Below are 24,352 nucleotides of genomic sequence, written 5' to 3' on the forward strand. Positions count from 1 at the left end.
ATCACATGCAATTAATGCGTTTGAGCAGAGCATTAAAAGATAAATGGCCGTAATACGGTGAGAGACATGATAAAGTGATTTTGCAGCACGGCAACGCTAGACCCCACGTTGCAAAAAAGGTCATAACATACTTGAAAACGTTAAAATGGAAAGTCCTACCCTTCCCGCTGTATTCTCCAGACATTGCTCCCTCTTATCACCTGTTTAGATCAATGGCGCTTGGCCTGGCTGACCAACACTTCCGATCTCATGAAGAAGTCACAAATTGGATCGATTCGTGGATCGCTTCAATAGATGAACAATTGTTTTGACACGGTGTGACCTTCCTTTCTCTCTTTGCTCCGTTTCTTTCACTGATCTTTCCTCTTCTTTCTTCCTTCTTCGTACCATGGCTATATCTCAGTGGTTTAAATGCAGAAATGTTGTGAGAAGGGGGCACATGTGTGTGGTGGTTCACGATATCGTAGTGCTGTGAGGGAGCGTCACTCGTGCCTCTGGTTTGAGAATACTGATGACTTAAGTACGAATATTTCTGAAAAGAAGAACAAGTATGTGCTCTCTTTTCTTTTAAAACTATAAATAGTAGTGGAGCTAGTACCATCTGTCATTCTGCTGAACTGAATGAGCGCGACACCATTGATGAAGTTTCAACCTCAAAAGAAGTTTATTAATACCAATTAGCTGAAATTAAAAAGACTCGTCCAATCCAGAAGTCACTCACAGTTAGAGTAATTAGTTTCTGATGTGTGTGTAGTGGCCATTGATATTTAAAAGTTCGTTTCAGTAATTGTATCACAGTCCGTTTATGAGTTGCTAAGCGATGTATCAACAAGCTGACTATGCAATGATTAATACTTGTCGTATCCCGACAGTAAATCGCTTCTCGCTTGTTTTAAGCATCAAAACGATTACTATGCCGCTAATATAAGTCTTTGATAGTTATTATCAAGCTGATGTCCGTAAATTTTGGTTAATGTTACTGAATCGTACACGCGACAATAATGCCCGATATCCAGCTGTGTATCTTGAACTCCGCGCCGATATTTGAGAATTCGCGCGCATTTTGTTTGCACCAAAGTCGGGCTGTGGTTCCCTAGAATAATTTTTAAATCAACTCTGGGCTGTAAATTAACAATTCTATGCCCATTCATGAAAGTTATTTGTTACCGGTATGTCAAAGGCTCTGAGCACTATGGGACTTAACATCTGTGGTCATCAGTCCCCTAGAACTTAGAACTACTTAAACCTAACTAACCTAAGGACATCACACACATCCATGCCTGAGGCAGGATTCGAACCTGCGACCGTAGCAGTCGCACGGTTCCGGACTGAGCGCCTAGAACCGCTAGACCACCACGGCCGGCCTCCGGTATGTCATAACATGTTTATATCTGTCTCATTAAAACTCGTTACCTATTAAATGTTGTACATAATTAAATTCTTTACTTTGTAAATAATCAATAAAATTTAGAAATGAGTGACATGTATAAAAAAAATCTCAAGTTAATATGACGTCATGGGTCACTATTGGTTTCTACTTCCCTACACTCACTGACTCATGTGATGCAAAGTAGATCCGACTATATAGGACATACTCATGTAATGTTACAATGGGATTTGTACCCTGCCCAAAAGATTGGAGAAAGTAGTGGCCAGTGATAGAAAATATTTTGAATGATACATGTGTAACCAAGGTGTTTCATTAAAGCCTCAAATGTTGGGGGAAAAACAGCGGAAGCAAAGTTGTACACCTTGTAGAATTTCTTGAAACTTATGCTAAAACCGTGTACTAAGCTCTGATGTAAATAAATTACTATTACACTGAAACATTTAATATATTTTATTTTTATTAATATCAAAATCATATGCTCTGTTTTTTTCTCACACAAACTATTTTTCTTCTCCCTCTTGAGGATACTGCTTATAGTATTATTTTGAATGTCTCATAAACCAGAATATTTGATAACGTGCCAACCCCTCTGTTATCTCACCTCACTTCCACCAGTATTGAGTGTATCAAAAAGGACTTTACAACTCTGAAAACTTACATTGATTTACTCATTTAACTTACAGACGTGGTTTTTGTGTCATTTCAATAGCAAAATACCTTTTTTACCTCACACCTGAACAGGTTCAATGTGACTTCCATTGACTTCCATCTTAATTTGATTTATTGCCAAACTTGATGCAGCATGTCAGGTGTGACTAGTTCAGTTACGAGACAGATTCTGGCTCTGATCTCTGTTAGAGAAGCTGGTAAGGGGTGAACAAACATGGTATCCTTGATGCCTCCCCAAAAGAAAACACGTGTCAGTTCTGGTGAATTTAGAGGGCCATGAAATTGGCTCACCTCAGTCCAACCACTCACATGATAACCTTCTTGTTGAACATCCCTGACCAAAATAAACAACAAATAGACATTTAGGAAATCCCTGGTTTTTGAGAGGTAGTATGGCAGTGCACCATCTCGCATATACTGCATGCTGTGATCTTGGTCATCATTGTCAATGTGAGGGATTAAAAAGTTTACCAGCACATCTGAGCACACCATTCGGTTGATACTTTTCACCTGGAAAAAGAAAGGTTCATAAACCTTGCTCTTCCTCAGTTACAAAACCCATTCACTTTTGGGCAATCACATTCATATATCCAGAGAGCTTTATGGATTTTCACTGCCTCAAATCCTACGGTTGTGTTCATTAACATTGCCACTTAAGTGAAAAGTCAGCAGATCACTAAAGGTAACAGTTCCAAGGAAATCTTCATCTTCATCTGACCAATGTAACATATCCACACAAAAGTCAGTGCCTTTTAGTTCTTGTACCATTGTAAACCTGTACTGTTCGAGATGCAACAGTGTTCTTAACACATACAAAACAGTCACCTGTGGGACATCTAGCTCTTCAGATGTAGGCTGGTTTTGTAGGGCTATTCACAAAGCTTCATCTCACTTGCTCTACATCTTCAGACACTCATGTATGACATGAGGATCTGATGTGTCTTACAGAAATTCCAGTTTCAATAAAACACTTATGCCACCCATAAAGGTAGAGAGCCTGCCTGGGACTGGTAAAGGCAGCCATCTTTGCTGCATCTGGAGCTAACACTTGTGGTGGCATAATTTTGCACTAGTGTACCACAAGAGTAAAAAAAAGCACTGCGTCTTCAGGCCACGAGTGGCCTACTGGGACCTTCCGACCGCCGTGTCATCCTCAGGGAGGATGCGGATAGGAGGGGCGTGGGGTCAGCACACCGCTCTCCCGGTCATTATGATGGTATTCTTGACCGGAGCCGCTACTATTCAGTCAAGTAGCTCCTGAATTGGCATCACGAGGCTGAGTGCACCCCAAAAAATGGCAACAGTGCATGGTGGCCTGGAGGGTCACCCATCCAAGTGCTGACCATGCCCAACAGCGCTTAACTTCGGTGATCTCACGGGAACCGGTGTAGCCACTGTGGCAAGGCAGTTGCCCATGTGAGTCAAAACTTGAACTATTTTCTTACAGAATGATGGCAAGATGTTGTAAAAATAAGTTTGTATGAATTTTCAAACCTGTGGAGTTTTAGTTTTGACATACCCTGTACTTTTGCTTCTTTCTCCCCCATGCTCCCCCCACTGTCTTTCTTTCCCTCTTTCCTTTTCATATTATTGTTACATTTCATCCTGGATTTTCCATTGTTTAATTTAATTAGTAATTATATCACATGAAAAAACTTCTTTTGCATTTGTTGCCAGACTGCATGTTGTCCGTATGTCAGCTATGACACTTTCTTCTCAGGAATGGATACATGTATCAAGTTGAAAATTATATCAGACACTACAATTTCTGGTCCCTTGGTGGCGTAAAACTGTTAGGCTTCTAAGTGAATGCAATCAAAAGATACAGCCATTTATGTCACATTTTTATACTTGTAAACTAACTCATTAAAACCTGTAGGGTACTTCCCATTGATCTATAATCATGAAATTTGTCAAGAAGCAGGTTTTCACAGTACAAGTGAAGGAAAAAACAAAAAATTGTGAATTTGTGATTATAATACATGAAAAAATATTTATTTTGTCACTTGCTACCTGACTTCAAGCTTAAAATTATAACATTCTCAAAAGTCTTGGAATTCCTGATACTTTGCCGGTATCAGCGTCAATAAAAGGCAAAAATGATTGAGATTCTTGGTTTCCAGGATGGATGAATTGTCTGTATTGATAATTAAGTTTTTATGGAACCGTCAGACCATGAGACTTACTTGCACATGCCAATTTTCCATTATGAGTATAGCACTCCATCTCTATCACAGATGTACTGTATGTCTTCACACTGTCCATCATTATTAGTGTTAATTTCTGTTGAACAATGTCTCTGTTCCTTAGCAATTGTCAAGCAGTGCATGTCAGTATAGATATGGATTATTTATGATCTTACAGCTTCTTAACAAACATTGCGATGTAGATAACAGAACTTTCCAGTCCCTCAATCTAAATATTGGGATAATTTGTAGAAAGAGTAGATAATGAGGCATGTGTTTAATTTTTCTTTGGATTGGTATGAATTACCAATTTCTTGCCGTATGTTAGACAGGAGTTTGTTGAATGTCTTTCCACTACAGCACGTAACTCCACTCTGGACCATAAGCAAGGAATCAAAGCCTGTGTGAAAATTATTTTTGTGCTTTGTTTTGTGACTCTGTATACCACAGTTCAGTTGAAACTGATTTTTGTTATTAACATCTAGAAAGGTCGCTGTTGCTTGTTTGAAGTTGCACAATATGAATCTTTGCGAGATTAAGAGTCAAGTGGTGAGCTATGAACTACCTCTTGGCCTGTTCAGTTGTTATGTGAGCTGTGTCTGCTAGCGCCATGTCCACCTCCACGGCTTCACATTCTGAATTTGCCTGCAGTCGTCTGTTGAGACCACATGCAGTTTCTGCAGGTCATTCCTATGAAAAAAAAATTCGAGATTAATTATTAAGTAAACCATCAGCCATTCAAAAAAATTAAATAGTAATGTTCAACTCCAGATTATCTGCACTTTCTCTAGGCGTTGACCAGTCAACCTGTACATAAGTAACTGAATTTATGTTATCAGTTTGTGTTATTTTCACTTTTCTCCATTTTTCAGATACAAAAAATATTGAGGCAGTATTCTTGACTGTCGTAGATTTCATCATAAAGAAGATGTTGGAAGCATACCATGTCTTCTAACAATATTGACAATTGCAATGTATTGTTCTGTTGGCTTCCTGGCAAGAGCTATAGATGGCAACAATTTGTTCTCAAAACGTTTCTGAAATTATAAATCCATATTATATGGCATTTTTATTAATTAGGAAAATCTAGGAGCAAATTTATTGTGTGTCCATGTAGGAACTGTAAATTTTAAGGATGATAATCAGTTTTACGAATTACTGTGATAAAGAAAAAATATATGCTGACTGTTATATAAAATGCTTTCAGAATTACAAACTTTTTATTTTAATTATTCATATACTGTGTGCTCATGTAATGATTATGAGATCAAAAAGAACAATCATTCTACAAAAGCAGGTAAGTTGAACACTCAACATATTCTAGCCTACCTTCCTGATCACACTGCTTACTTGCACCCTGGACCTCAGATGTTATAGTTTTTCTAATTGTTTCTGTCTTTCCTCCCCCAATCTCAAGGATATACAACCAGCTTTGACTTCTCTGCTGTGATTCATTTTTCTGTTCAAGTTTCCATTGCTTCTTTGCAGCTGAATGCTGCCTCCTCTTTCATGCTTCTCTCTGTCTGATCAGTGTTTTCTCTGTCCCTATTCCATGTACTGTGTTCTCTGACACTTAAAGTTTCAGCTGCTTGACACATTCACTGATTCCGCATGCATGGCAATACTTGAAGCAACTGCTTCACTTCTTCCTGCAGCTAATTAATTTCTGGCTTGTTTTAAATGTGAAAGTGACATTAGTGAAGCTCTCAGGTATCCTTTCAGAAAGAATCACTTAAAGTTGCAATATTTTCACCAAGTACTTGATCAATGCCCTCAAATATTGATGTAGAATGTCAGAAGACCTCGCTATTGGCTGTCATTCGAGGATCCCAACAGCACATTAAACCTCAAACTAATTATAAATAAGACACTGACAGCAGTAAAAAGCTACAAATTTGGACATTTTTTGAAGGGATAATTGATGGATCTGTTAACAACATTCTTGAAAATTATTTAGTGAAATATGAAGTAGTTGCTTTTGCAGAATCTAAGTATGTCACTTTCTTTGAGGGAATTTTCAGTGGGCCCCACAAATTAAAATATTTATTTTGGATATGCTCAAATTTATAATTGACACACTTTCACTGACCCATCATTTGTAACTAAGCCAACTGCATCACTTAATTCAAGAAATAATTTATTTTTATTTGGGAATCAAACCTATCATGCTGAATCTAACGATTATTGAATGCAGAATGGTTCAAAACATTTCAAACTGTAATGAGCATAAACAACACAATATTAATACAGTTGTTCTAAGGATAGCACATGGTTTTCCACTGGTTTCTGTATTTCACAGTGTATAAATCAGATGCAGTTTGCCATTACCTTCACCTTACTGCCTGAGGCTGAGGGCTTTAGATTTTAAATTATGTGGTCTTTCATATGTTGAAGAAACATTACAGGGAACACCTGAAAATTAGTCATGTTGCAAAAATTTGAGAGATCACATTGTTGTTATTGTGGTCTTCAGTTCTATAACTGGTCTACTGTAGCTCTCCACAACAGTCTAGTCTGTGCACACCTTTTCAACACTGTACAACCACAGCAAACCCCACATCCATTAGAACCTGCTTACTGTACAATTTCTATCTCAGAAACTTTCTTCCATTAGCAAACTGATGATTTCTCAACATCTCAGGATGTGTCCTGTTGACCAGTTGCTTCTTTTAGTTTTGTTGCGCCACAATTTTTTTCCCCCCCAACTCATTTCATCACCTGATCATTAGTTATTCAGTCTACCCATCTAATCTTCAGCATTCTTCTATAGATGTATATTTTAGAAGCTTTTATTCTCTTCTTGTCCAAACTGTTTATTACACAATATGTATTCACACCTGCAAATATGGACAACTGTCAGCTGTATAACAGAATGACGACTATGAAAATTTTTGCCGTTCTGGGACTCACACCCAGATTTCCCACATATTGCCTTCTATTAGGCTATCCGAGCACACCCTACAGCCAGACCCAAATTTCCATATGTCATCAACCACCTTTCTACACCCTGCACTCGTACACCCATTACACATATTCCCGTACGAGGAGACATTTTAATTGAAAGTTGCTCGCTCAGTTTTGGCAGATAAATACGAAATTGCAATGCTCGTGTTGTTCAGGTAATGTTGCATTGTACTTGTGAACAAAATAGGTGCTGCACAATATTGTAAACTGTCTACTTCCCATGTGTCACTTCTCTACAAGGCTACACCCCAAACTAATACCTTCAGAAAAGACTTCCTAGCACTTCAGTTTATACAGTGCTAACAAATTTCCCTGGTTGAGAAACGCTTTTCTTGTTATTGCCAGTCTGCAATTCATATCCTCTCTACCAGGCTGTAGAACTGTCTCACCAAGCTCATGCTGCCCCACGGGCAGGTGCAGATTTGGTACGCGACCCGTCAGGCGCTCCTACTGTATTACGTGACTACACAGTGCACTCTGTTGGGTGCACACTTGACAATTGGCATCATAGAATTTATTAATGCTTCACACTTTGCAGTGAACGTAGCGCTGTAACAATGACATCTCGAAATAACCTGTTGCCCTTTCCCTTTCCTTAGGAAGAACAATTTTCATTTGTTGACAAAGATGAATTCCCTCCACAGTCAGTCTGCCATGGAATGCTTACTACAATGAAGAAGTACATCCAGTGTCACTGTGTGTCCCTTCGTGCTGTGCAGTTTGATGACATTGAGAGCAATGCGAGAAAGCGACCTGTTTCCACACTGAAGAGCCAAGTACAGCAACAGATAATTCTGAGGCAGAAGAAAGTTGTAATGTAGACTTTCTGTGTTCTTCATATACACCAATTTTAATTTTTGCACACATTTTGTGTAAATAATTTTAGACAGTTGATGAGGAGGAGCAGTCAACTGATGGGGCATTACGAGCAAGCTACAAAGTTGAACACATCAGTACAAGAAGAGGTGTGCCATTATCAGTGGGGGCCTGTTCAAATCCTGTTTGCTGGTAGTCGAACAGTGCTTGACACCGTGAGATGTAAGGAAATCTGAAGGAGTGTGCCTCTCCAAGGAAACAGTTTCTGGTAGAATCCGAGACTTGGATGCAAATCTGAAAAATCACTTGAAGGGGAAGGATCCGACTTTGGTTGCTTATTCATTAGCACCTGATGAAACCACCGATGTAACAGACTGTGCACAGTTTGTAATATTCGTGCAGGTTGTTGACTCTGAACTACAGGTTTATGAGGAACTATTAGATGTTACACCTATGGGTCTTGATATATTTGAGGTGGTATATGAATCCATTGAAAACGTGTTTTCCATGGGACAGGGCTCTGTTCTGTGGCGACAGATGGAGCTCTGCAGGGAGTCAGATATGTTGATGTTGTTGTGGTCTTCAGTCCAGAGACTGGTTTGATGCAGCTCTCCATGCTACTCTATCCTGTGCAAGCTTCTTCATCTCCCAGTACCTACTGCAACCTACATCATTCTGAATCTGCTTAGTGTATTCATCTCTTGGTCTCCCTCTACGATTTTTACACTCCACACTGCCCTCCAATTCTAAATTTGTGATCCCTTGATGCCTCAAAACATGTCCTACCAACCGATCCCTTCTTCTAGTCAAGTTGTGCCACAAACTTCTCTTCTCCCCACTCCTATTCAATACCTCCTCATTAGTTACGTGATCTACCCACCTTATTTTCAGCACTCTTCTGTAGCACCACATTTTGAAAGCTTCTATTCTCTTCTTGTCCAAACTAGTTATCGTCCATGTTTCACTTCCATACATGGCTACACTCCATACAAATACTTTCAGAAACGACTTCCTGACACTTAAATCTATACTCGATGTTAACAAATTTCTCTTCTTCAGAAACGATTTCCTTGCCATTGCCAGTCTACATTTTATATCCTCTCTACCTCATCCATCACCAGTTATTTTACTCCCTAAATAGCAAAACTCCTTTACTACTTTAAGTGTCTCATTTCCTAATCTAATTCCCTCAGCATCACCCGATTTAATTTCACTACATTCCATTATCCTCGTTTTGCTTTTGTTGATGTCCATCTTATATCCTCCCTTCAAGACACTGTCCATTCTGTTCAACAGCTCTTCCAAGTCCTTTCCTGTCTCTGACAGAATTACAATGTCATCGGCGAACCTCAAAGTTTTTACTTCTTCTCCATGAATTTTAATACCTACTCCGAATTTTTCTTTTGTTTCCTTTACTGCTTGCTCAATATACAGATTGAATAACATCAGGGAGAGGCTACAACCCTGTCTCACTCCTTTCCCAACCACTGCTTCCCTTTCATTCCCCTCGACTCTTATAACTGCCATCTGGTTTCTGTACAAATTGTAAATAGCCTTTCGCTCCCTGAATTTTACCCATGCCACCTTCAGAATTTGAAAGAGAGTAGTCCAGTTAGCATTGTCAAAAGCTTTCTCTAAGTCTACAAATGCTAGAAATGTAGGTTTGCCTTTTCTTAATCTTTCTTCTAAGATAAGTCGTAAGGTTAGTATTGCCTCACGTGTTCCAACATTTCTACAGAATCCAAACTGATCTTCCCAGAGGTCAGCTTCTACCAGTTTTTCCATTCGTCTATAAAGAATTCGTGTTAGTATTTTGCAGCTGTGACTTATTAAACTGGTAGTTCGGTAATTTTCACATCTGTCAACACCTGCTTTCTTTGGGATTGGAATTACACTCCTGGAAATTGAAATAAGAACACCGTGAATTCATTGTCCCAGGAAGGGGAAACTTTATTGACACATTCCTGGGGTCAGATACATCACATGATCACACTGACAGAACCACAGGCACATAGACACAGGCAACAGAGCATGCACAATGTCGGCACTAGTACAGTGTATATCCACCTTTCGCAGCAATGCAGGCTGCTATTCTCCCATGGAGACGATCGTAGAGATGCTGGATGTAGTCCTGTGGAACGGCTTGCCATGCCATTTCCACCTGGCGCCTCAGTTGGACCAGCGTTCGTGCTGGACGTGCAGACCGCGTGAGACGACGCTTCATCCAGTCCCAAACATGCTCAATGGGGGACAGATCCGGAGATCTTGCTTGCCAGGGTAGTTGACCTACACCGTCTAGAGCACGTTGGGTGGCACGGGATACATGCGGACGTGCATTGTCCTGTTGGAACAGCAAGTTCCCTTTCCGGTCTAGGAATGGTAGAACGATGGGTTCGATGACGGTTTGGATGTACCGTGCACTATTCAGTGTCCCCTCGACGATCACCAGTGGTGTACGGCCATTGTAGGAGATCGCTCCCCACACCATGATGCCGGGTGTTGGCCCTGTGTGCCTCGGTCGTATGCAGTCCTGATTGTGGCGCCATCATTGGCACCAAGGCAGAAGCGACTCTCATCGCTGAAGACGACACGTCTCCATTCGTCCCTCCATTCACGCCTGTCGCGACACCACTGGAGGCGGGCTGCACGATGTTGGGGCGTAAGCGGAAGACGGCCTAACGGTGTGCGGGACCGTAGCACAGCTTCATGGAGACGGTTGCGAATGGTCCTCGCCGATACCCCAGGAGCAATAGTGTCCCTAATTTGCTGGGAAGTGGCGGTGCAGTCCCCTACGGCACTGCGTAGGATCCTACGGTCTTGGCGTGCATCCGTGCGTCGCTGCGGTCTGGTCCCAGGTCGACGGGCACGTGCACCTTCTGCCGACCACTGGCGACAACATCGATGTACTGTGGAGACCTCACGCCCCACGTGTTGAGCAATTCGGCGGTACGTCCACCCGGCCTCCCGCATGCCCACTATACGCCCTCGCTCAAAGTCCGCCAACTGCACATACGGTTCACGTCCACGCTGTCGCGGCATGCTACCAGTGTTAAAGACTGCGATGGAGCTCCATATGCCACGGCAAACTGGCTGACACTGACGGGGGCGGTGCACAAAAGCTGCGCAGCTAGCGCCATTTGACGGCCAACACCGCGGTTCCTGGTGTGTCCGCTGTGCCGTGCGTGTGATCATTGCTTGTACAGCCCTCTCGCAGTGTCCGGAGCAAGTATGGTGGGTCTGACACACCGGTGTCAATGTGTTCTTTTTTCCATTTCCAGGAGTGTATTATATTCCTCTTGAAGTCTGAGGGTATTTCGCCTGTCTCATACATCTTGCTCACCAGATGGTAGAGTTTTGTCATGACTGGCTCTCCCAGGCCATCAGTAGTTCTAATGGAATGTTGTCTACTCCCAGGGTCTTGTTTCGACACAGGTCTTTCAGTGAGTCAGATATAGAGTTGCAATATCATTGACATCACTCAAAATTTTATTTCTACCTCTGAACATTAACCCTGCTTCCAAATTTCTCCTGGGTGTCCCTTAGTGTTTGCTCAGGGTACAGATTAAATAACATCTGAGAGAGGCCACAATTGTGTCTCTACTGCTTAATACTGAAGTGACAGAAGTCACGGGACAGCGATTTACACATATACAGGTGGTGGTGGTACCATGTACACGAGGTATAAAAGGGGAGCGCATTGGCGGAGCTGTCACTTGTACTCCGGTGATTCACATGAAAAGGTTTCCGACACGATTACAGCTGCATGACAGGAATTAAGAATTTGAATGTGGAATGGCACTTGCAGCTAGATGCACGAACATTCCATTTTGGAAATTGTTAGGGAATTCAATATTCTGAGAGCCACAGTGTCGAGAGTGTGCCGAGAATATCAGACTTCGAGCAATACCTCTCACTGTGAACAATGCAGTGGCTAATGGCCTGTACTTAACAACCGAGAGTGGTTGTTAATGGAAACAGACGAGCAACACTGCACAGAATTATTGCAGAAATGAATGTGGGATGTACGAGGTATGTCCACAGAGTAAGTTCCATTTGGTTATATAAAACACACGTACAGATACATAAAAAATATTTATTGTACAAAAATCTACAACTGTTAAACTACTTTTCTACTTAGCTTATAAAATTTTGTAAGCACTTGTCATAGCATGGTACAAGTTGCCACCTGTGTACTCAACCATGTGGTGACATGTTCTTTCAACTCATCATCATCATCGAAGTGTTGACCACCGAGGACAGATTTTAGGTGTAAGAAGAAACAAAGTCACTAGGAGTGAGGTCTGGGCTTTACGGAGGATGATCAAACGTGTCCCAGTGAAATTCCCGTAAGAGTTGTTTGGTCACATTCACTTTGTGAGGTCGGGCATTATCGTGGAAAAAAACAACACTTTTTGACAGCAATTCTCGGCACTTGTTCTCTATTGCACAAGTGCAATTTCTTAATGGTCTCGCAGTAACCGTGAGCACTGATTGTTTGGCATCGTGGCAAGAAATCAATCAGCGAAATGCCTTTTCTGTCCCAAAAAACGTTGCACATGACTTTTTGAGGTGTCAAGATTTGCTTAGGCTTAACCTTCATTGGGGATGAAGTGTTCCTCCACTCTATCGATTGCCGTTTTGTTTCAGGGGTGTCGTATGATAGCCAAGTTTTATTCCCTGTCACTAACCGAGAAAGAAAACCATCACCTTCTTCATTGTAGCGTGTCAGAAACTGAAGTGCACTGCCCGTCCATAGTTTTTTTTTGTGTTCAGTAAGAATTTTGGGTACCCAGCATGAGCAAAGTCTTCAAAATTTCAGATTTTCAGTAACAATTTCATGAATTAGTGATCGTGAGATTTGCGGAACTTCCATAGCAAGGGCACTAAGTGTAAACTTACAGTTGTGCTTAATCTTCCCTTCAATTGTGTGAACCAGTTCATCAGTAACTACAGACAGGCATCCACTTCGTTCTTCATGCACTTTGTCCTTCGTGCGCTTGATCATGTCCTTTATTGAACAGTCTGATCCATCTTCTAATCATTTAATCACTCATAGCATTTTGTCCGTAAACCTTGCAGATTTGCCGATGAATTGCCTTTGGTTTAACTTTCTTTGCATTTAGAAAACGAATCACAGATCTGATTTCACACGCGGCAGCATTTTCAATTATGGCTGACATTATAAAGAAGCACTACAAAGCACATGTTGGCAACAGCGATCTGAAAATGGTGTACATGTCTTCTCCTCGAGTCAGAGTAACTGCCGCACATGCTTGCGGAACTTCCATAGCAAGGGCACTAAGAGTAAACTTACAGTGGTGCTTAATCTTCTCTTCAATTGTGTGATCCAGTTCACAGCTGCCACGGATAGAAATAGAAACAGAACTTACCTTGTGGACGACCCTCATATGATGAATATATCGGTTAGGAAAGTTCAGCAAAATCTGGAAATAATGGGCTACGGCAGTAAATGATCGATGCCGAGTGCCATTGCTAACATTACAACATTGCCTGCAGTGCCTCTCTTGGGCTCATGACCATGTTAGTTGACCATAGGTGACAGGAAGACTGTGACCTGGTCAGGTGAGTCCCAATTTCAGTTGATAAGGGCTGATGGCAGGGTTCAAGTGTGGTGCAGACCCTATGAAGCCACAGACCTAGGTTGCCAATAGGGCACTGTGCAAGATGGTGGTGGCTCCATTAAGGGTGGGCTGTGTTTACGTGGAATGGACTGAGGCCTCTGATCCAAATGGACTGATCACCGACTGGAGATGGTTGAATTCGAATACATGGAGACCATTTTCAGCCATTAACAGACTTCACATTCCCAAACAACGATGCACCATATGATCGTGCCACAACTGTTTGCAATTGGTTTGAAGAACATTCTGAACAGTTCTAGCAAATGAAATTAATACAACTATAAAAGTTCTTAGAAACATAAGTTCATAAGATGCTGATAGAGTTTCAACAGGATTGTAAAGCATTCTTCCAATTAAATAAGTCATGCCCTGTGCAATTCATCACCAGCACACACGGTTTTTCCAGACCTTAAAATGTGTACCAGTAGAACAAAAGCACTGTACTGGTTACTCAGCCCTAAATATGGCATTGTTCTACCAAGAAGTAACAGAAAAGTCTACATAAGATTAAAATATACAACAGTTAAACATCTTTTTTTATCCTTCTAAGTCTTTGTCTACTACCATCCACGTCACACATGAGTCCCTCTCATACTGGGGTTGCGTAACCTGCTTTCACTCTTTAACTTTCCTCAATCCACCCTCCTTCCTCCACAAGGAAGGAGCTGTTTGTTCAGAAATGTAGGTAGATGGTAAGTCACTTTTACTTTTATGTGTGTATTGGCAGTACTATGCATTTCACCTCCTGAAACGAAACTTTAATTCTAATTTATTAGTTTCCTACATCTACATGACTTCTCTGCAGTTCACAAGGAAGTGCTTGCCAGATGGTTCACTGAACCACTTTCAGTCTCTCTCTATCATTCCACTCTTGAGTAGCACCTGGAAAAAATGAACACTTAAATCTTTCTGTGTGAGCTCTGACTTTGATGGCCATTTCTCCCTATGTAGGTGGGAGTCAACAATAGATTTCATGTCTCAAAGAGAAAGTCAGTGGTACAATGTAAAGTCAAGTGCAAGCACACCATCAGGAATGAAAGAGAAAAGATGGCCGTGACAAGATGTCAGCCAATCCCACGCTGCCCGAACCATCTCCAGGATGACAACGCGACAGCAGTGGCCACTATGTGAAGAAGACATAAGTGCCGTGACCAATTGGCAATGGCCCAGTTGAATAGAAGCTTCAAGATTAGCAACTTGGATAGAAGCAACTCTAGCTATTTCTTTTGTACTCTCTATGTAGCACAGACTTGGAATTGTTTATACTGAAGGAGATTCATTATTTTGTATATCACCCTTTGCTTGCAACACATCTGTGTAGTAGCAAACTTAAGTATTGTATCTTTTTATTTTGTAATAAAACTCATTAACTGAATTGTTCATCTAGCAAACAGTACATAGGATCCCTAGACTTCACATATTTGACAACGAGCATGGAGACATAATAATCAGTAACTGAAATTTCATGAAAACCTCTTGCAACAACAAGAAATGCTTGCATTTTAATGATTGCTGACCCAACTAGCATAACATATCTGTGATGCTCTCTTCCCTTTTTCACAATAATACAAAACGAGTGCCATTCTTTGAACTTTTTTTATGTTCCCTGTCAATCCTATCTGGTAAAGATCCCATACTATGCACCAATACTCCACTTGTTTTTTCCACTTCGCCTGCCTGCCAATCAGTGCCTCCTCCATGTGGTGAGTAGCAATCTATTGTTTTCAGAAAGAGACAGAGAGAGGATATAAAATGCAAATTCTCAATAGGAATAAATGCCTCAACAAAAGTTATTATCTAATATAAATTTAAGTATTAAGAAAATAATAGAGGGAAACATTCCACGTGGGAAAAATATGTCTAAAAAGAAAGATGATGAAACTTACCAAACAAAAGCGCTGGCAGGTCGATAGACACAAAAACAAACACAAACATACACACAAAATTCTAGCTTTCGCAACCAATGGTTGCCTCGTCAGGAAAGAGGGAAGGAGAAGGAAAGACAAAAGGATATGGGTTTTAAGGGAGAGGGTAAGGAGTCATTCCAATCCCGGGAGCGGAAAGACTTACCTTAGGGGGAAAAAAGGACAGGTATACACTCGCACACACACACATATCCATCCACACATACACAGACACAAGCAGACATTTGTAAAGGCAAAGAGTTTGGGCAGAGATGTCAGTCGGGGCAGATGTACAGAGGCAAAGATGAAGTTGAAAGACAGGTGAGGTATGAGCGGCGGCAAATTGAAATTAGAAATTAGCGGAGATTGAGGCCTGGCGGATAGCGAGAAGAAAGGATATGCTGAAGGGCAAGTTCCCATCTCCGGAGTTCTGACAGGTTGGTGTTAGTGGGAAGTATCCAGATAACCCGGACGGTGTAACACTGTGCCAAGATGTGCTGGCCGTGCACCAAGGCATGTTTAGCCACAGGGTGATCCTCATTACCAACAAACACTGTCTGCCTGTGTCCATTCATGCGAATGGACAGTTTGTTGCTGGTCATTCCCACATAGAACGCTTCACAGTGTAGGCAGGTCAGTTGGTAAATCACGTGGGTGCTTTCACACGTGGCTCTGCCTTTGATTGTGTACACCTTCCGGGTTACAGGACTGGAGTAGGTGGTGGTGGGAGGGTGCATGGGACAGGTTTTGCATCGGGGGCGGTTACAAGGATAGGAGCCAGAGGGTAGGGAAGGTGGTTTGGGGATTTCATAGGGATGAACTAACAGGTTACGAAGGTTAGGTGGACGGCGGAAAGACACTCTTGGCGGAGTGGGGAGGATTTCATGAAGGATGGATCTCATTTCAGGGCAGGATTTGAGGAAGTCGTATCCCTGCTGGAGAGCCACATTCAGAGTCTGGTCCAGTCCCGGAAAGTATCCTGTCACAAGTGGGGCACTTTTGTGGTTCTTCTGTGGGGGATTCTGGGTTTGAGGGGACGAGGAAGTGGCTCTGGTTATTTGGTTCTGTACCAGGTTGGGAGGGTAGTTGCGGGATGCGAAAGCTGTTTTCAGGTTGTTGGTGTAATGATTCAGGGATTCCGGACTGGAGCAGATTCGTTTGCCACGAAGACTTAGGCTGTAGGGAAGGGAACGTTTGATGTGGAATGGGTGGCAGCTGTCATAATGGAGGTACTGCTGCTTGTTGGTGGGTTTGATGTGGACGGACGTGTGAAGTTGGCCATTGGACAGGTGGAGGTCAACGTCAAGGAAAGTGGCATGGGATTTGGAGTAGGACCAGGTGAATCTGATGGAACCAAAGGAGTTGAGGTTGGAGAGGAAATTCTGGAGTTCTTCTTCACTGTGAGTCCAGATCATGAAGATGTCATCAATAAATCTGTACCAAACTTTGGGTTGGCAGACTTGGGTAACCAAGAAGGCTTCCTCTAAGCGACCCATGAATAGGTTGGCGTACGAGGGGGCCATCCTGGTACCCATGGCTGTTCCCTTTAATTGTTGGTATGTCTGGCCTTCAAAAGTGAAGAAGTTGTGGGTCAGGATGAAGCTGGCTAAGGTAATGAGGAAAGAGGTTTTAGGTAGGGTGGCAGGTGATCGGCGTGAAAGGAAATGCTCCATCGCAGCGAGGCCCTGGACGTGCGGAATATTTGTGTATAAGGACGTGGCATCAATGGTTACAAGGATGGTTTCCGGGGGTAACAGATTGGGTAAGGATTCCAGGCGTTCAAGGAAGTGGTTGGTGTCCTTGATGAAGGATGGGAGACTGCATGTAATGGGTTGAAGGTGTTGATCTACGTAGGCAGAGATACGTTCTGTGGGGGCTTGGTAACCAGCTACAATGGGGCGGCCGGGATGATTGGGTTTGTGGATTTTAGGAAGAAGGTAGAAGGTAGGGGTGCGGGGTGTCGGTGGGGACAGGAGGTTGATGGAGTCAGGTGAAAGGTTTTGCAGGGGGCCTAAGGTTCTGAGGATTCCTTGAAGCTCTGCCTGGACATCGGGAATGGGGTTACCTTGGCAAACTTTGTATGTGGTGTTGTCTGAAAGCTGACGCAGTCCCTCAGCCACATACTCCCGACGATCAAGTACCACGGTCGTGGAACCCTTGTCCGCTGGAAGAATGACGATGGATCGGTCAGCCTTCAGATCACGGATAGCCTGGGCTTCAGCAGTGGTGATGTTGGGTGTAGGATTAAGGTTTTTTAAGAAGGATTGAGATGCAAGGCTGGAGGTCAGAAATTCCTGGAAGGTTTGGAGAGGGTGATTTTGAGGAAGAGGAGGTGGGTCCCGCTGTGACGGAGGACGGAACTGTTCCAGGCAGGGTTCAATTTGGATGGTGTCTTGAGGAGTCGGATCATTAGGAGTAGGATTAGGATCATTTTTCTTCGTGGCAAAGTGATTGGCACGAATTCATAACGAACTAATCCTTCCAGGTCGAAGAAAACTACCAGTATGGCCTTGACGTTTGACCTGACCTCACAAGCTTTTCTTGGTCTTGGAGAATCTTTCTCGAAAATCGTGAAGAAGACTGAATCTTGGTTTACACTCGTACTCTCTGCTGGAAGTATCCTAAAATCCACAAACCCAATCATCCCGGCCGCCACATTGTAGCTGGTTACCAAGCCCCCACAGAACATATCTCTGCCTACGTAGATCAACATCTTAAACCCATTACATTCAGACTCCCATCCTTCATCAAAGACACCAACCACTTTCTCGAATGCCTGGAATCCTTACCCAGTCTGTTATCCCCAGAAACCATCCTTGTAACCATTGATGCCACTTCCTTTTACACTAATATTCCGCACGTCCAGGGCCTCGCTGCGATGGAGCATTTCCTTTCACGCCGATCACCTGCCACCCTACCTAAAACCTCTTTCCTCATCACCTTAGCCAGCTTCATCCTGACCCACAACTTCTTCACTTCGAGGGCCAGACGTACCAACAATTAAAGGGAACAGCCATGGGTACCAGGATGGCCCCCTCGTACACCAACCTATTCATGGGTCGCTTAGAGGAAGCCTTCTTGGTTACCCAGGCCTGCCAACCCAAAGTTTGATACAGATTTATTGATGACATATTCATTATATGGACTCACAGTGAAGAAGAACTCCAGAATTTCCTCTCCAACCTCAACTCCTTTGGTTCCATCAGATTCACCTGGTCCTACTCCAAATCCCATGCCACTTTCCTTGACGTTGACCTCCACCTGTCCAATGGCCAGCTTCAGACGTCCGTCCACACCAAACCCACCAACAAGCAACAGTACCTCCATTATGACAGCTGCCACCCATTCCACATCAAACGGTCCCTTCCCTACAGCTTAGGTCTTCATGGCAAACGAATCTGCTCCAATCCGGAATCCCTGAACCATTACACCAACAACCTGAAAACAGCTTTCGCATCCCGCAACTACCCTCCCAACCTGGTACAGAAGCAACTAACCAGAGCCACTTCCTCATCCCCTCAAACCCAGAACCTCCTATAGAAGAACCACAAAAGTGCCCCACTTGTGACAGGATACTTTCCGGACTGGATCAGACTCTGAATTTGGCTCTCCATCAGGGATATGACTTCCTCAAATCCTGCCCTGAAATGAGATCCATCCTTCACGAAATCCTCCCCACTCCACCAAGAGTGTCTTTCCATTGTCCACCTAACCTTCATAACCTCTTAGTTCATCCCTACAAAATCCCCAAACCACCTTCCCTACCCTCTGGCTCCTATCCTTGTAACCGCCCCCAGTGTAAAACCTGTCCCATGCACCCTCCCACCACCACCTACTCCAGTCCTGTAACCTGGAAGGTGTACACGATCAAAGGCAGAGCCACGTGTGAAAGCACCCACGTGATTTACCAACTGCCCTGCCTACACCGTGAAGCTTTCTATGTGGGATTGACCAGCAACAAACTGTCCATTCGCATTAATGGACACAGGCAGACAGTGTTTGTTGATAATGAGGAACACCCTGTGGCTAAACATGCCTCAGTGCACAGCCAGCACATCTTGGCACAGTGTTACACCATCCGGGTTATCTGGATACTTCCCACTAACACCAACCTGTCAGAACTCCAGAGATGGGAACTTGCCCTTCAGTATATCCTCTCTTCTCGTTATCCGCCAAGCCTCAACCTCCGCTAATTTCATGTTGCCGCTGCTCATACCTCACCTGTCTTTCAACAATATCTTTGCATCTATACTTCTGCCTCGACTGACATATCTGCCGAATCTCTTTGCCTTTTCAAATGTCTGCTTGTGTCTGTGTATGTGCGGATGGATATGTGTGTGTGTGCGCGAGTGTATACCTGTCCTTTCCCCCCCCCCCCCCCCCCTAAGGTAAGTCTTTCTGCTCCTGGGATTGGAATGACTCCTTACCCTCTCCCTTCAAACCCACATCCTTTCGTCTTTCCCTCTCCTTCCCTCTTTCCTGATGAAGCAACCATTGGTTGCGAAAGCTAGAATTTTGTGCGTATGATTGTGTTTGTTTCTGTGTTTATTGACCTGCCAGCACTTTCGTATGGTAAGTCACATCATCTTTGTTTTTAGATATATTTTTCCTGTGTGGAATGTTTCTCTCTATTATATTCCTTTATATATACAGGATGGAGAAAAATTGTCATGAAATTTTAACCCTGGATAGCTGATGCCAGCAGGAACAATAATTACTAATGTGGTGTAGGTCGACAATGAACAATTTTTAAACTACGAAAACTTGGCGCCACACACTCTGATCGGCCTTGGGGTTGCCCTGTTGCTGTTTGTCGGTTGACGGGCAGTGCTATGGTTGTTGGTTCACACATGCAAATGTCCATTGCCCTCTCACTGCCCCAGCATGATAAGCATACGTCTCAAATAGGTCTTGCTGTTTGTCTCCACCTCATGTCAGAGGCAGTTACATGTAAGCTTTGGTTTGGAGAACGCACGTGATTTAGTCATACAGTAAGCATGGCGGCACAGTATTTGTTTGAAGAAAAGTGAGATATGGTTTTAGTTTATGGACTAGCAGACAGTAAGGCGCACAAAGCTCGACGGTTGTATGAGGAACGGCACCCAGCAAGACGCCACCCACACTGACTAATGTTTACAGCAATTCACTGGCTCCTTGGCGAACCAGGCTCATTAGCGGGATACTGTGGTGATGCTATAAGACCTCGAACGTGACTGAATGCTGCATTTGAGGAGACTGTTCTCAAGTGCTTTGAGAAAGCACCTATGACATGTACTCCTGTGGTTGGACATGCATCTGTTAGTCTGAGAGGTTTTGAGGAATGACAGCCAGCATCCATTTAGTTTCCACCCTGTCCAAGACTTAAATCCTGTGGCAGACTATGAATACAGGCTAGGATTTTGCTGGTGGTTTCTACAACGTGCTGCACGAGATCCCGACTTCCCCTGCCATTGTGTCGTTTACCGACAAGTGCACCTTCCATTGGGATGGCCTTTACAAAACTTGAAATGTTGGTTGATGCGCAAGAGAAAATTCTCATGTCACACATGTTCACAGACACCAGGAACAATTTTCGCTCAACATTTGAGCAGGCACTGTGGGCGACCAACTGATTCGCCCAATCCTTCTACCACCTCATCTTACTGGTACAAATTACCTTCACTTTTTGCAAGAAACTCTACCTGGCCTGCTGGCAGATGTTCCCCTGGACGTACGGCTTCGCATGTTGTTGCAGCGTGATGGGGCACCCACATGTAACAGTCGTGCTGTGTGCAGATATTTAAATGATCTCTTCAATGGCCGGGTAATTGGCAGAGGTGATCGTAGGACGTGGTCCCCGCGATCACCAGACCTCACCCCGCCGGACTTTTTCCTGTCGGAATTCTTCAAGGTTCTAGTTCACCCACCCGGATGCGAACCACCTAGAAACGAAGAGAAATTAATGGGTCGCATTCAAAATGCTGCCAGTCACTTCAGGGCAATGACAGGAATCTTTGAAAGAGTTTGACAAAACACCGTTCAATGTTACAAAGCTTGTCGCCTCAGAGGATCACCCGTTCGAGCTCCTGCTTTAAGTAAACAATGTACTAGCTACAAAGAAAGGCCTTCTTTGGTGCTGAAACAATATGTAAAAGACTTTGTGCACGTGAACTAACAGCCGTTCATGTGTTTGTTCCCGGTACATCTTATCGTGAAACTACAGTGGATGTGTCAGGAGCCGGCAGATTCTACCCCAGGCACCCAGAGTGGAAGTCTGGTGCACTACCACTGAGAGTGCAGGCCGCCTTGGAAACATCGCAATCTCTGGCAGGCAAAGCATTCGCGGTCATGCGTTGTCCAGAGCATCCAGCAACAGGGTGATCCCGCAGCCAATCGGAACCCGAGGCACCAAGTTGTAGTTTAAAAATTGTGCATTGTCAACCTACACAACATTAGTAATTTTGGTTCCTACTGGCATCAGCTATCCAGGGTTAAAATTTCGTGACACAATTTTTCTCACCCTGTATAGAGAGAGTAAAAGTGGTCCTATCACAGTTCCCTGGAGTGCTTCTGACAATACCCTCGCCTCTGATGATGAACACTGGCCATCGAAAACAACATACTGGATTCTGTGACATGAGAAATCCTCAGGCCAGTAGCATATTGTTTGACCAATGATGATTAGTTGCATCAATTTTCAAAATGCGTAATACCAATAATTAAGTCATTTCACATTATTTTGTTGAAGTATAATGTTTTTAAAAGTGTGATGGATTTCTTATGAAGAGTACATTTTTAAATGCAAAATATTAAAGAAATTGCCTCTGAATTTGAAAAAAATGTTTTTACTCTTGAAAAAAGTGTATGCAAAAATTTATGATCAGTGTAATATGAAAGCATCATATACGTAGTGAGTATTATTAAAATTTTCAAAGTGAATCTTTATTTTGCTATAGTTGTGAATAATCATAGCGTGAATAAAAAACAGTAACAACACGACGTTTGTAAGTAAAGTGCCACAGCACTCACAGATTGCAGTCGCATAACTTCAATCCGAATGACAATTTTGTGTCTTGCAACTTAAGTGTTTCTGTTAATCTAGCCCAACAGCCACAATAGCAGGAAGCTAATGCCATTCTATAGCTGCATTTATAAAACTCTAGGTATGACTGGTACTAAAGTGGCATATTTCTCATCTTCTGGACAAAACCACACTTACTAATGCTATTATAAAGGGTTTTTGTCAACAGTATTCTAATAGATATTTGTTTTAGCTGAGGTAAGAAATGTTGGTCAGTTTGAACGTAAGTTAACGTTTGCGGTCACAGGTCCTGGACCGGAATTGCATTCTAAGACTTCCTGTCGTGCGTGCGGACAAAAGGTACTTCCCATTAAATCATCGAGGGGAGAGCAACGATCCGTGGGGAATTGTGTCGGAGGTGACTGTGGATGACAGCAGCACCATAGTCACACTGAGAAGCATCATACAGGTCAGTAAGCCACTGCTCTAGAATGTAACAGCTTTTAGCTCCACTTTAGAGCTCTCCTATATAGTTTGATGCAACAAGAAGTAATTGTTCTAACTTCTTATCACATAATCATCTGCTGCAGCGGCACAACACACGGTATTATTTATGGGTGTAAAACAATGGTAATAATGAAAATTAGATAAAAAGTGAAGTAAAAGGATCTTAGATGTACGGTACAATAGTTTATAATGTTAAATGTAATTTGTCAATCCAGTCAACAACATCCAGGATCAGTGTTGGGAAATGATTTTCATTGCCTCAGTATGATGTTAAAGGACACTCCTGTATAGTATGATGGATGCTTTGGGGTAGTTTTCTGCAAGAGCAGGGGTTGTGCAGTTTTTACACTATTTGGGGGGGTGGGAGGGGGAGGAGTAGGAGTAGGAGTAGTAGTAGTAGTAGTAGTAGAGTTCTCGCATACTACACAGTTTGTGTCATGCCTTCCACTTACGCCAAAGCAAATTGAAGCTTGTTAGTTGAAAGTGCATATTGAAGTTAGGTTTTTGCTCTTGGTGTTTGTAATCTCCCCCTCGCACAGTTTGGTGATGCCGCTACTATTGTCGATGGTGAAGTCTCTTTTTTTTTCAAAAGTAAAAGAGGAGTAAGATTTACAGTAAACTTTTTCCTTATCTTCTTTTCTTGTTGTTGGCTCCAGTTCCTCATGCCTAGGGGCTGACTCTTGAAGCTGAAATTTTTTGTATTTTAGGTTCTCCTGGTTCCAACTGGAGTAGTTAACTTTGAAGAATGCCTATAGAATTTTATTATTTTCATGATAATTTATTCCATTACAATTTTCTATATCACACTGTCGTTCAAATATTCACATTAACAATACAAAAACACATCCGGCCGCATCAGAGGCTTACCCACCACTACTTCACTCTGCAGTAATAACGGTATTTCAAAGGGCTTACAATCTTTCTTGGCAAATGAATTTCTAGTAGTATGTATTATTATTTATAAATGAATCCAGAAATAAAAATAGTAAACAGTGCCAAATTGTGTAATTAATAATAAAAATTTTAAGTATATCAAATATTTTTTAATTTCAAATGTTTATAAAAAAAAATAATTTTAACTGTGCATACAGTGCTAGTACATATTGATTGTAGCAAAGAAAATAAAGTAATTTCTTTTTATAGATTTTAGCTTGAAATATAACACATCATGTACAAAATCATATGAATTTTTTTCAGAAAAACAGCTGAGATGATGATAACCTGTTCAAAATTTGAATATATTTCTGGTATCAACTACTTCTGTTAAGGAAAAG

At 42.5% G+C, this 24,352-nt stretch overlaps 1 protein-coding gene and 1 pseudogene across 2 annotated transcripts in view; one reads left to right on the forward strand and one right to left on the reverse strand.

The window, feature by feature from the left end:
* LOC124552669 (guanine nucleotide-binding protein subunit alpha-11-like) overlaps positions 1-5,395 on the forward strand; it is a 113,649-nt gene extending 108,254 nt beyond the window's left edge. For both annotated transcript variants that reach the window (XM_047126992.1, XM_047126993.1), the window contains one exon: positions 5,118-5,395. In XM_047126992.1, coding sequence (XP_046982948.1) covers positions 5,118-5,200 — 83 coding nt within the window. In that variant the 3' untranslated portion in view covers positions 5,201-5,395. The remainder of the gene's footprint in view (positions 1-5,117) is intronic.
* On the reverse strand, positions 3,355-3,472 carry LOC124552757 (annotated as a pseudogene).
* Positions 5,396-24,352: the final 18,957 nt, after the last annotated feature.

Source organism: Schistocerca americana, chromosome 10, assembly GCF_021461395.2.
Source record: "Schistocerca americana isolate TAMUIC-IGC-003095 chromosome 10, iqSchAmer2.1, whole genome shotgun sequence".
Lineage (NCBI taxonomy): Eukaryota > Metazoa > Arthropoda > Insecta > Orthoptera > Acrididae > Schistocerca > Schistocerca americana.